A 14234-nucleotide genomic window follows, 5' to 3' on the forward strand; every position below is an offset into this window, starting at 1 on the left:
TGGGCTACCCTATGGGGACGATTGTAAACCACCGTTTTAGTAATATTTTTAAGGAAAATACAATGAGTCATGAACACACATGTTAGGCGTCTCTTCTTTGTTCACTGGGCTCTGGATCCACTGGCGTTTGAACCATGGGGCCTTCTCACTTGCTTCCCCTTTACCTTTTGCTCACATACCCCTTGCTGGCATCTTAGATCTTAGCTTTACCTTTCCTTCCTCCGAGAAGCCTTCACGACACCCTGGCCTAGGTCATGGCCCTCTGTTGTCATTTGCTGTATGTATTCCTTCTTCGTGACCGTTTCCATAGCTGCAATTCAGTAATTATTTATTTAAATGTCTGCCCTCTTCCCCGAGAAGGACACATTGTCGCTTAGATATATATTCCAGCCAAATATGCATATCTTGTGTCTAATCACAAGGAAACATTATTTTAAAGTAAAAAATATTTTTCAGAGGGCTGTCTGCCTTCCACAGTAGTTTGTAAGCTCAAAGTGTCTGGGACCACACCTGACTTAGTCGTTGTGAAATCTCAAACAGGCCTGGAATGATGGGTGTTGTGTGTCAGGCCTATGTCTGGTTTTTCAGAAGAGTGAACGAATGCATGAATGGTGGGTACCTTTATCCAGATACAGAGTCCTATCTGCTTGTTCATAGCTCCTTGTATCTTTTGTAAGATAGCTGGATCATTCACACACACACACACACACACACAAGACTTAACTCTTCACTGTTACTAGCCCTCCAGTTCTCTGTATTTCTCCTCTAAATGATTTATATTCTCGAACTTACAGTATCGTTTCTAACTTGGTTGTGAAGATTGAAATTAAGTTTACATGGTTCTGTCTTCCCCGTAGCTACTACAGAAGAATGGTCAGCTGTCCACTGTGAACGGCTTAGCCGAGCAAGGCCTCCAGGAGGGAGCCCTGAATGGCCAGGAGGAGGAAACTGTCACAGATGGTAAGTCGCCTTGCGGGGGAGTGGGCAGAACCAGGGGCTGGAGGACAAACAACACCTGCAACGGATCCCTGCAGAACAATAAAAACAGGCCTGGATAGAATGGGCGCTGTCATCCTACCTGGGGGTGGGTGATGTTGACAACAAAAGCAGTCAATTGATTGCAAAAAGAAGTATTTATCTGGCCATTTGCATAGCCCCTGGGAGCTTATAGTAACACTTGAGCATGGAAGTGAAGTTGTTTTTCCTTTTTGTTAGGCATCCTTACCTGAAACTTCATGATCTTTTTGTTGTTGTTGTTATTGTTGCCTTATTCCAACTACTTGTCTGATGTCGAACGTGAATTCTTGTTGGAAATGCTTAAGTCTTGGTTGCTTTCAGAGTCAGTATCTCTCACTCTAGAGTAGCCTACTGGCCTTGCGAAGCTTTTTCTGGTAGCGTACATTTCAAGGTGCATACCTCTTTGCCCAAACTATGATATGCGCATGTGTTATAGCTCTTGAGCCCAGAGATCCTTCAGAGGTGTTTACTGGAAAGCAAATCTGTGACCACGCTATCACTGGTCAGCCCGTGGAGGGGCTGGGGACCACACCTGGGGGTCAGAATCAAGCACCTTGACAAGTAGGTCTCTTGCGAAGGCCACGTGTTGGAGAAGAACCTTCCTCTGTTCCTGTTTCTTGTCTCATTGTTCCATTTAGTCATAAAGAAATCATTTAGCCACTGCTGTTGACGAGGCACAGAATGATCATTTTCCATAAGTGAACTCACGCTTACATGTAATGTGAATAAGACAAATGAAGGGAAAGTCTTGTGAAAGGAGACTGGCCATTGCCTCGGTGAGATGAGATTCTTCTAACATGTGGAACCTGTTTCTCCTCGTGTTCAATGCCCCTGTGGAGCTGCTGCAAGCAGGGGGCTGCTTTTGAAGTTGGTGGGAATCCTGATCTTTCTATAGCACCACAGGCACCATATAAAGCTAGAAGTACATACAGCCTCACAGAAAGAGGATCTGCACGACCTAGTGCGAGAGTTTCAAATAATTTCTACCAAAGTAATTGGAACGGCCCCAACCCAAATTCCAGAGTCCCACGCTCTGTCCTTCCCATGATAACGTTTGAATCAAATCAAGCCACAGCCGATTTGGAGCCTTCCCTGGATGGGCAAGCCACCGTGCCCTGTGCTTTGGGGAGGGTGAAGAAAGCTAAGAAACGGTCCACCAGGGGAGACAAGCTAGTCTATGGAAGGCTCCCTAAGATGAAACTAAGGGGGACTTCCCTGGTGGTCCAGTGGTTAAGACTCCAGGCTTCCAACGCAGGGGGCACGGGTTTGATCCTCGGTCGGTTTGATCCCACATGCCGCATGGCCAAAAAGAAAAAAAAGGTTAAGACAAGGCAACGTGTTGATTATCTAATGAATTTTGCAAGAGATGAGAGCTGCTCAGAGTTCTGGAGGAGCCCTCGTTTGAGGTCAGGGTGTGGGGTAAGGTCTGGGGAACTGAGGGGAGGTTAGGTTTAGATTTGTTGGGACAGGGGCTGCCAGCCGGAAGGGAGGATAAGAACAGCCAACACTTCACAAGCTTTTATTGTGGGTCTTGGAACTGTGCTTTTTGTGCATTATGGCCTCTAGCAGTAACCCTGTGAGACAGGTCCTATCTCGATTCAAACCCAGATCAGCAGATTTCCAAGCTCGAGCTCTCACCCGCTGTGCGGGCCATGTCCACAGGCTTGCCCACCGGGATGGCATCTTCTGAGCAAGGGTAGAATGAAAACCCAGAAGGGAAAGTGCGCTGGGTTGGAGGGCTCTTCTGAAAGGCGAGTGGCTTCGGAAAGTATTTTGGCAACGTGGGATCACTGAAATATGCCCCCAAGGGAGTGTCGGGCCAGGCCTTTTCATCTGATCTGGTGTGGAGTGTTGATAAGAGAAGGGAGGGGCTTCAGTGACGCCCTTGTTTCCATACAATCCTAGGTAGCGTGAAAATCCTGTCTAATCTGTGGCCTGTTTACTGGAGATCCGCTGGCTGTCTTCCTTTAGTCCAGATGTAATTTCTTTCACTTTTCAGCCATGTGTTTAAACACTGATTTTTATGGAAAGTGATTCTGTTCCCACCCTGTGATTATTCCATTGTCTCCCTGAGCCTACCATGGCCTTGGGGGTCTGAGCAAATACAGATGCCTCTTGCAGGAAGAGTGGTGATTAATATACCTTGTCCTTCACAAGATCCTGAAAAGGCCTGCGGGCCTAGAAAGGACCCCCGTGTGGCCCAGGGCTGCAGAGGCCACCCCTCCCCCCGGAGGCATTTCCGGAGGCTCTGCCTTTGGGATGAGCTTTTACTGTTTTAAGCAGAACTGTTGTTGCTTTGGCTTGTTAGGGTGTTTCTGAGGCAGCCTGGTACACTTGTTTTTATTATGTTTTCTTTTCCTATTTTGTCTGCAATGCAAATGCAGAAAATTCTCTATGTTAAATTATTAAACAGTATTTTTTCATGCTTTTATTTTGACATAGGTTAGATTTTATGTGTTTCCAGGAATCCGTGTCCTACATGGCGGCTTACTGTAATGTAAATGAAGGCATAATTTGGTATGTGATGCTTATTTGTAGGATTTGGTGGGCCTTGGTTTCTACTCTTGCCCACTTCAGTAAGGAAAGACCTGAGCCACCCTGGTCCCTGGGAGGATTGGCCAGCAGTGGAACTTGGTCCTGCCATAGGTGGATCGTTGGATGGGAGAAAACTACAAATGAGGGGCATTCCTGCATGAGGGGTTTTAATTTAAAGTGACAGACAGGGCTTCCCTGGTAGCGCAGTGGTTGAGAGTCCGCCTGCCGGTGCAGGGGACACGGGTTTGTGCCCCGGTCCGGGAAGACTCCACGTGCTGCGGAGCGGCTCGGCCCGTGAGCCATGGCCGCTGAGCCTGCGTGTCTGGAGCCTGTGCTGTGCAACGGGAGAGGCCACAACGGTGAGAGGCCCGCGTACCGCAAAAGAAAAAAATAAATAAAGTGACAGACAATATTTAGACAAATGTAGAATATGCAAAATGTGCTTCTACCTTGACTTACTCTCTTTCTGAAACCAGAAATCCTGGTAATTCAGAACCAGTCCTCTTCCTATAATGAAAATGAAATCCTATTTCCTTGTAAACTTTCTTTCAATGATAGAAAAAGGGATCTGCTTACTAAATATTTTCAAAACTATGCAGGTAGGGTTCAGATATACACACACACACATATATATCTATATCTATATGTATATATATACACACATATATAGATATAGATGATATAGATACACACACACGTGTGCGTGTGTGTGTGTTTTGGAGGGAGCTTGAAGATTGATTATATAATTTCAGGGACCATCTTTTAGAGAGTATACAGTCAGGCATGAAAACAAATATTTATTAAAATGAAAAAAAAAAGAATTCACAACAAATTACTTTAGCCTTGGAGTTAGTCCCTTTTCTCTGAGCTCTTTTTAGGCGATTTAGCATTTATCACAATGCTTATACAGAAATACAGCCTTTTCCGAACCAGAAGGTTCTATCCAGCCACGCCACGCCTAACACTCACAGGGGCCGCACGAAGTGCGGTTAGTTTTGTGGAAAATCTGCTTCTGCTGATTTTAATCTCTTCTGCTGGAAAGATTAAAGAAAAGGAAGACCCCTCCCAACCCAGATTGTCATTTGTTCTATAGTCTATCGTTTATATGGTTTTCTATGAGTTTCTATGGGTGCCTGAACAAGAATGATTTTAAAAACATTATATCTCAGTCCGGGTCCAACTTTAGATTTCAAATTTTTGCAAATTAAAACTTTTAGATTTTTCTTTTTTTGATTCAGTCTTAGTATCTGTTGGGCAGATTATTTTCTTTCCAAACAGATGGGGAAATTAAGGATTACAAAATCAAAAAACTTAAGACCTCTTTTTTTAAAAAATTAATTAATTTATTTATTTTTGGCTGCGTTGGGTCTTCGTTGCTGCACACGGGCTTTCTCTAGTTGGGGCGAGCTGGGGCTACTCTTCATTGTGTTGCGTGGGCTTCTCATTGAGGTGACTTCTCTTGTTGTGGAGCATGGGCTCTAGGAGCACGGGCTTCAGTAGTTGTGGCATGCGGGCTCAGTAGTTGTGGCTTGCAGGCTCTAGAGCACAGGCTCAGTAGTTGTGGTGCACAGGCTTAGTTGCTTGCGGCATGTGGGATCTTCCTGGACCAGGGCTTGAACCCCTGTCCCTTGCATTGGCAGGTGGATTCTTAACCACTGCACCACCAGGGAAGTCCCAAGACCTCTTTATTTTGATAATAACATATTTGTTAAAGTGCCTACTGAACTCATTGCCATATACGAGTTAATCATGTGACTGTGATCTTAGTACATTTGAATGTATCATTTACAAGACAGTTACTTTTGGGGTTCTTTGAGATTTGTCTTTCTGCAGAGTAGCTACAGCGAACATTGTAAAACCATGAATGTTATGTTTTCTCCATCCGTCACAGGTCACATTTGCTTGTATGAAAGAATAAACACACAATGGTGGTCCTCTCCTTGGTGTTTGAATTTTTGCACACATATGCCTTATACTATTTGCATACCCTGAGTGAGGGCATTTACACCAGCAGCGATGGAGCTGCAGCTGAGAGCTCTGCCCTTGGCATTTGCTACTCTGGGGCCAGCCGCAAGTATCAGCCGGCAAACCGGGGGAACAGGCTTTGCTATGCTGAGCACAACTGTGCGGAGGCTGCTTAAGGAACTGTGCACGTGAATCACTGCACGTGATTTCTCTGACCTGGGAGGCGAGCCTGGAAAACATCCTCTCACCCCCAAGAAAAAATACCCCCCGCGCCAAAAAATTCTTGTCACTTAAAGCAGAAGTCTTTAAGAGAGTGTGTTCCTTATCCTTCTCAAGGTTCTACTTTTCTACATCCTGATATTTTCCCTGCAGATACAGTAACAAAAATGGAGGATCCGTTGCTCAGTTATCTAGAAGCTGAGTCTGCAGCACTGTGGAGAATTTCATGTTTCTAACGGTGCTGAATGTCCTTGTCTTGGCCTTTATTGAATTTGCTGGTGTACAGTGCCTTTGGGATATGATCACAGCCCTCCCCGTGAATCTTGTTACCTTACAGAAAATCCATCTGGGAGTTAAAAGTTGTTCTTCTTTGCTTTTTGATCATTTAAAAACTTGATGTGAAGAATGAGTACCCCAAGTGCTGCTCTAGGATGCTGTTAAAAGATGACCCTCCAAAACACTTGTTTCTCTGTGATACAGTTTTCCCAACTGGGAAGAAATGTTTTTATGAGTCAATCCCTTTTCTCCTTCAATTTGTGACATAATTGGCACCTTGTTAGTATTCTCATGAAGACATGTGTGTTGCACAAATACTACCCTCCGTGCCTCCTTCATTTTTCTCTACATCAGTTGTCAACATCTGGCGTTCAGTCTGCCTGTCTCTTACCTCCCACCTCTGCTAAAATATAAGAACCAAGAGAGCAGAGATTTCTTGGGATGGGGGGGTCAGGGTGGGATCTATATGTTTCAGTGTTGAATCCCCTGAGCCTGGAACAGTGTCTGACACATAGTAAGTGCTCAAAAAAATTTTGAATAAGTGAAGACACAGTTTTAAATTAGAGTTCACAATATTACATTTTCACTCATATGGGAGAGGAGGATCTGTTTGCTTTTCCCTTTATATCAGTTCATTCCCTACGTAAATACCAGAGCTTTCTAGATGTATCCGAGGCTCCCTTTCCTTTGCTGCATCAGCACTGACAAAGCTGGTACTTTCCGGTGCTGGGCTGTCACAGGTGCCCACCATTGGTTATCCAGGTGTTGTTGCCTGGAAACATGAAATCAGACCCTGACCTGCCTGCAATTAAATAAGAACGCCCAGTGATGCTACCAAATACGAGGGCTGGATAGACAGAGAGGGGTCTCCCTTCCAACACTTTGGTACTTCAAATACAATATTAATACATGACATTGTCTCAAGCTGTATCCTGTTTTGTAATGTTTTGAAACACTCACAAAATAGGCCTTGAACTTAGGCAAAAGCCCTACAGTCTGCACTTTCTGGGAACTGGTTTTAATTCAGTCCTCTGCTCCACAGCAATATTTTTAGCGTGCTTCTCTGAAATTAGTTATGTCATTGACAAATTTCTGGTACAAATACTCTACTGCTTTCATCTTTAAAGAAACACAGATTTATTTTTCAGTAACTAACATCCAAGCTATATAGAGCTTTTTTCCCTCTGAAGTCTGTTTAAGTCTGACAGTGCAATGAACCTTTATTTTTGTTCTAACTTGAAAATTTGGGGTGGGGTGGGTGAAGGAAGAAGGAGTAAGACTTCTATCCATCCTCCCTCCCTTTTATAATCAGTTCATTCCAGGAGAGTAAAACACTGGTGAGACTGCTTTTCTCAGTGGTTTTCTGTCTGACCTTGAATACATCCCTTTATCTCATTGAGCAGCAGTTTTCATCTGTAAAATGAACATCCTTGTCCGTCTCTGAAATTCTGTGACTGAGTCACATCAGCAGTACTGGTAATATAGGCATTAAAAAAAAACAATGATGGTTTAACTGTTGAAGATATGCAAGTGACTTTAGGCAGGTGGGAATCTACTTGTCAATTTCATTATGCCTTTTTATAAAAACACTTTTACATTTTTTCGTTTTAGTTTGATCTTAAAAGCCATCTTCTAGATTTGAAGTTTTTACTTTAACGAACAAAAAATTCAAAAGAGGGGCTTCCCTGGTGGCGCAGTGGTTAAGAATCCACCTGCCAATGCAGGGGACATGGGTTCGAGCCCTGGTCCGGGAAGATCCCACATGCCACGGAGCAACTAAGCCCGTGCGCCACAACTACTGAGCCTGCGCTCTAGAGCCCGCGAGTCACAACTACTGAAGCCCACGTGCCACAACTACTGAAGCTCACGCGCCTAGAGCCCGTGCTCCGCAATAAGAGAAGCCACCGCGACGAGAAGCCTGCACGCCGCAGCGAAGAGTAGCCCCCGCTCGCCACAACTAGAGAAAGCTCGCGCACAGCAACGAAGACCCAACGCAGCCAAAAATAAGTACATTAAAACACAAAAAAAAGTTCAGGAGGGGAAAACATTCAAGAATGTCTCCATATGTAATTATTTAGGTATGAAAGAAAGATAAGGAGCTTCATAAATGTGGCCACAAAGTAACGTTTTTCTCTGCCTACATGGGAGGAGATCAGAATCATGTAATAGGGGTTGGTTCTGGCCCAGAATGAGTGCAAGATGTTGATAAGTGCCGTAAAGACTGTCAGTCAATCTTAAATTACTGCAAAGACTTACCTATAAACGGCTGTAATTTTGAGGCTACTCCAGGGCACCCATGAATAGGATGGATGGCCCCCTTGAGGAGCATAGGTAAGAGGGCCTATAGCTTGTCCAAGTAACATACCAAGATTCAGACCCTTTCCCTTGGAGGGATCGAGGCAGTTAATGGTTTTCTAATGGTAACTAAGCCAAGAAAGGAAACATTAAATTTAGCATTTTATTTATTTAATAAAAATCCTTTAGGGGACTTCCCAGGCGGTCCAATGGTTAAGACTCCATGCTTCCACTGCAGGACATACGGGTTCGATCCCTGTTGGGGGAAATAAGATTCCGCATGCTGCGCAGCGCAGCCAAAAAAAAATTTAGGTTTTTGACATTTAGGTCTGAAGGACGTTCTTAAAACAGCTCCAGTTTCACCTAATACAGCAACCCCCAAATGGTCCTGGCAATGTATATTCTAGAGCACAATGTCCCTATATTATATGGAAGGATGCTTTGATAACATAAATCCTCTGATCTATATTTGTGTATATCTCTGGAACGTGTATTCTCTGAGCTTAAGTTCTACAACTTTTTAGCCTATCAATTGAGTCTTATTCTTGAGCACCATACTTTGAATTTTTACAAACTGTTTTCGTAATTAATGTGTCGGTACAATGTGATATCAAGTAGACCCCCCTGCCCCCCAGTTAACAATGCATGCATTAGTTATTTTGGTATATGCTAGATTGAATTAATTGAATGAACTGGTTGCTTTAATGTGTCTTAAACCGGACATGCAGTATTTAGACTGACACCAAGTACCAGGCAGTTATCCTGCTGTATTAGTTTGGTCGGGCTGCCATAATAATATATCACAGAATGGGTGGCTTGAATATCAGAAATTTATTTTCTCACCAAGATCAAGGTGCCCTCAGGTTTAGTTTCTCTGAGGCCTCTTCTTGGCTTGTGGATGCCGGCTTCTCTCTGTGTCCTCATTGTGTCCTCACCACTGGGCCGCCAGGGAATTCCCATGACCTTGGAGTTTATGCAATAAATTTTGGTGAGCAGGACTATGTTTTCTGGAGGGATTAGAAGTAAATTCTGTCATCCAGAATTTGGTCTTTCCTCTGTGTGTGCCCATCCCTGGTGTCTCTATGTGTCCTAATCCCCTTCTATAAGGCACCAGGCAGAGTGGATTCGGGTCCACCCTTACAGTCTCATTTTAACTTAGTCACCTCTTTAGAAACTTTCTCTCCAAATACAGCTACGTTCTTATGTGCTGGGGCTTAAAGCGTCAACATCCAAATTTGGAGAGGATGCAGTTCAGCCCGGGACACCTGCCTTTATGATTGTCAGCTGGAAAGCCAGGTTTGGGACCAGGAAGCCTCCGTGGGAAGGCAGTCTGAGGCTGTCTACGCCAGGCTCCTGCCCCCAGTCAGAAGGCTCTTCTGCTTAAACACGGGAAGGTTTGGGGAGTTTCTCCATAAAAGGAAACCAGTTATTCCACTGGAGTGAGAATATGCCTCCTCCAGCTGCTCCCTGCTTCTGGTGCTGCCTTCTGGGGCTACATAGAACAAACTCACCTCCCTTTTCCACATCGCGGCCCTCTGAGTATTTGAAAACATTTATCGTGTCTTTCCTTTAATCTTTTCTCTTCTAGGCAGCACCTCCCCAGAGAAGACAAGCTGTCTCACATTCAAAGAAAAATGCCAGGGCTGATATATATATTTCAGATATGGATGTGCTTGATGGAAGCTTGCCAAGCATAACGGGGTATTAATTTCAATATTCCCACTTTTAAAGAAGAGTTTATTTCTCAGACTCTTTAAAACACGAGAACAGCTTAGTTTGCTTTAAACCAAGGATTACGTACTGGAGGAATTGATTGGAGGCCAGAAGTAAATTGATTCAGAAGTATATAAAGGAGTTCCCCTATCAAGGATGTTGCTAAAGGAGCTACTGCCACATAGAATGAAGACAATAGAAGAAAATACTCATACACGTGGGTATTTCTAACGCTGGAATCCTTAGTCACCCTTTCGGTACTTCACCCAGCATGATCATAAGCAGACAGCCTTTACATGATAACAGTAGCTAGAGATAAGAATAAGAGAAACCCCACTTTTCAAGTCATTGTTAGCTGTAAATAAAGTGGAAGGTCGAAAAGGTCCCCTTAGCAGAGCCACGGTTTGCCCCTAAGCAGCCTCTTGCAGAGAGCCCCCGGGATTCATCCCAAGCTCTGTGGCCTCACTTAGTAAAGCTCAGTGTATGGAAATGTGATGCCTTCCTCACGCTTGTCAAATCTTGGCCCTGACCGTTCCCCCAGTTGTGTTAATTTCTGATCAGTGTTCTAACACAGTAGGATTCTATCAGTGTCATCTTGATAAATGTATTACTATTGACATCTGATGCTATTCTGATCTTAATCCCTTGGATAGCCCATTATCTCACGGAGTCCTTTTTGTCCTCCGTGTTCGGAAGATCTAACAATGATGGATCTTCACGTGAATCCACTTATTCAACATGCTGGGTTCGTGTGACCTCTTTCCGTCTAGAAACTCAAGCACTTCATTTGTAGGAAGTTATGTCTTCCATTTCCCCCTTTTTCTTTGCTCTCTTTTCGAGATTACTATTGCTCAGATTTTAGAACTTCTAGAATGATTCTAAGTAGAACTTTTTTTTCCTCTAGTTTGTATCTCTTTATTCTTGGAGAACGTCCTCGAGAATAGATTTCATCTTGTCACTATATTTTTAATTTCTAAGAACTGATTTTTTTGTTCTAAACATTCATTCCTTTTTTTTTTTTTGGACTATGCTGAGTAGCTTGCGGGATCTTAGTTCCCCGACCAGGGAGATTGAACCTGGGCCCTCAGCAGTGAAAGCTGGGAGTTCTAACCACTGGACCGCCAGGGAATTCCCATGACCTTGGGGTTTATGCAATAAATTTTGGTGAGCAGGACTATGTTTTCTGGAGGGATTAGAAGTAAATTCTGTCATCCAGAATTTACTCTTTGTCTAGGCAGTGAATTCCACCTTGACTTTAAAAAAAGATATACTTTTAAAGATCACACTCTAGATTTGCAGAAAAGTTGTCTTTACAAGTAAATTTTAATTCATGTGACTACAGGTTAAATAAATGTATTACTCTTGCAAGTGTAAATTTTTGCTTTGCAATTATTTTTGAAGCCAGTCTAAATATACTAGCTGACCTTTTAAGTTAAAAAAAAGAAAGTCATTTTAAGCACTTTATCATTGTGTATGATTACAGTAAAAGTTGCTGGGAAAATAATAGATTCAAATATATTCACTCAAATTAAGAGATAATGAAAGAGACAGATGTACCAATTAAATCTATCAATGGCAATTTAATTCCTTGCCGCTTAGAGACCAGCAGGAACTCATGTGTAGTCAAACCAAGTTAGGTTTATTTAGCCTCTGCTGCACCGAGGGAGGATTCTAGGCATGGGTGGCTCAGTAATGGAGTAATGTGGGAGGTGGGAGGACTTTTATTATAGGATTTGGGCTTATGCTGGATGATTCTGAGAAAACAAAGGAGTCATCTCTAGATTGGATGCTGAAGTAAGGGCAATTCTGTGATTGGATAGCTTGGTTGTTTCTGTCCAGGAGGCAAGGAGATGGAAGCAGGGCTAGAATTGTCATTGTGGGGGACTTCCCTGGTGGTCCAGTAGTTAAGACTCCACGCTTCCAGTGCAGGGGGTGCAGGTTGCACCCCTGGTCGGGGAACTAAGATCCCACATGAATTGTCATTGGGAAATGAGTTAGCCTAAAGGAGGGATGTTCAGTTATTTCTGTAGTTTTAGAAGTTGTGCCCTGGCCATATGTGGCTGTTGAACCCTTGGAATGTGGCTGATCCTATTTGAGATGTGTTCTACATGTGAAATAGTACAGAAAAGGAAAGGAAAGTATTTCCCTAATAATTTTTCTTATTGAGTACCTATTGACGTAACCGGACATACTGGGTTTGATAAAATATATTAAAATTAACCTCAAGTGTTTATTTTTATTCTTTTTAATGTGACTACCGGAAAATTTAAAGTCAGGAATTCCCTGGCAGTCCAGTGGTTAGGACTTGGCGCTTTCACTGCCCGGGCGGCAACTAAGATCCTGCAAGTCATGCTGGGCGCCCAAAAAAAGAAAGAAAATTTAAAGCCTTGCATGTGGCTCGCTGACGGGCTCACATCACAATTCAGATGGACAGCTGTGGAATGTCAGTGGGTCTTGGGTAGGTAATTATCATTATTTCTTCCCAGTGTGAACCTTCAGCTGGCCCCTCGCTCCCACTCCTTTTGAGAAAGACTTCAGGCAAATCAAAGATTGTCTCATTCTCTTCTGAAAAATCGAGAGGGAGCCTCAGGTTAATTACTTTTAGTGCAAGATGATGCTTCTCTTATTAGGATGCATTTCTGAGAAATTGATGATAAAGGGTATTCTTGCTTTTTATAGAAGTATTTTTCAAAGGACTTTTTAAAATGAGACTTAACTATATTTAAAGCAGTATTTCTCAACCTTCTTTTCGTTACCGCTGCCCTGCCCTGCTGAGTCTTTTCAGACATTTTTTTCCCTAACGGTCCCTGCCCCCCACCTAAAATTTTAATAGAAGAGATATACTGTATATCAGTTTATGTAATATCTATATCTATATCTATCTAAATATGTATGTATGTATATATATACATATACACGCACATACACATATATACATATATATATATATATATATATATAAAATCTGTGCTTCATATATAAAGAGTAAGATGAACTATGAACTAATTTTTACCCCATGGGAGAATGTATAGTTTAAAGTAAGCACAATAGCTAACATTTATTATGCTTTTAGAATACACTCAGTAGTGCTGAGGCTAAACTTCATTTGCACCTCAGAATAACATTAACATGGGTGGTGTATTTATTCCCCCGTCAGTTGAAGCCCAGAGCCCAGAGATTTAAAAGAATATTTTACCCCGGCCACATTGCTATCAGAAGAACCAGAACTACAATTAGTTTCTCAACACTTTGGAATCTTCTTTAGACTAAACCAAAGATGAGAGTTCAGAGTCCTAAGAGGAATAGAAGAGTTGAACACAAAGCACTCAGGAAAGAATTTGAAATCTGTGCAGTTACTTGACCAAATTTGGTAGTGAAACATCTTTTTGCTTATTTCCTAATTTTTAAAAGATCACACTTTGACTTTAATCTGCTTGCTAATTTATATATTCCATGATCGGGAGTTGATCATGGTTTAGACTGCCTTGCATTTTTAATGGAAAATCGGAGGTATTGCTCTAAGGTTCAAAGTCCAGCAGTGCTGGACCACCCCGTGCAACCCCATGCTGGATGTCAAAGGTGCCTGCATTCTAACCGTGAAAGTAACAGAGGTTGTTGTAGAAGATGTGTAAAGTGTTGGAGGATATCAGGGCAGAAATTACCCATAATTCCACTGTGGTTGGCTTTTGTTAGTCTTCCTTCTGGGCTCTTTTCTTCCTCACCCTCGCTTATGTGCAGATATATATGCATTTTAGAAAGCAAAGATTCTATTGAATATATAGTTTATATACTGAACAAAGAGGTGTGTGGCTTTCAATATCCATGTAAGCATTTCTCCTTGTCATTAACTGCTTCAAACATGTTGCTTTGCCAGATAGTCCACTGAAGAGTTAAATGTGCTATTTTCCTAGTATTGGGACACTTAGGTTCTTTAAATATTATATGTCCCAAGCAGTTAAATTTTCATACATAAATCTATACTTTCATTTGGTATAGCTAATAAAAGCAGAATTGCCAAAGCAAAAAATATAAAAACATGTGAACTCAGTAAGAGGAGAAATAAACTTATTCTGCATCACTTTTATTACTTGGATTGAGTTTTTTAATAATTTTCCCCTTGACTCGTTTTTTTTCTTCTTTTTTCTTTTTTTTGGGTAAATTATCTTAAGTGACTTTTAAATCCCCCTTAGCTTTTCTATTGTATTACAATAGTC

At 42.4% G+C, this 14234-nt stretch overlaps 1 protein-coding gene across 1 annotated transcript in view; it reads left to right on the forward strand.

Moving 5' to 3' along the window:
* AKAP12 (A-kinase anchoring protein 12) overlaps positions 1-14234 on the forward strand; it is a 103044-nt gene that overhangs the window by 56073 nt on the left and 32737 nt on the right. The window contains exon 3 of the mRNA XM_079938852.1: positions 858-960. Coding sequence (XP_079794978.1) covers positions 858-960 — 103 coding nt within the window. The remainder of the gene's footprint in view (positions 1-857; positions 961-14234) is intronic.

The sequence above is a fragment of the Stenella coeruleoalba genome, assembly GCF_951394435.1.
Source record: "Stenella coeruleoalba genome assembly, chromosome: 12".
Taxonomy (NCBI): domain Eukaryota; kingdom Metazoa; phylum Chordata; class Mammalia; order Artiodactyla; family Delphinidae; genus Stenella; species Stenella coeruleoalba.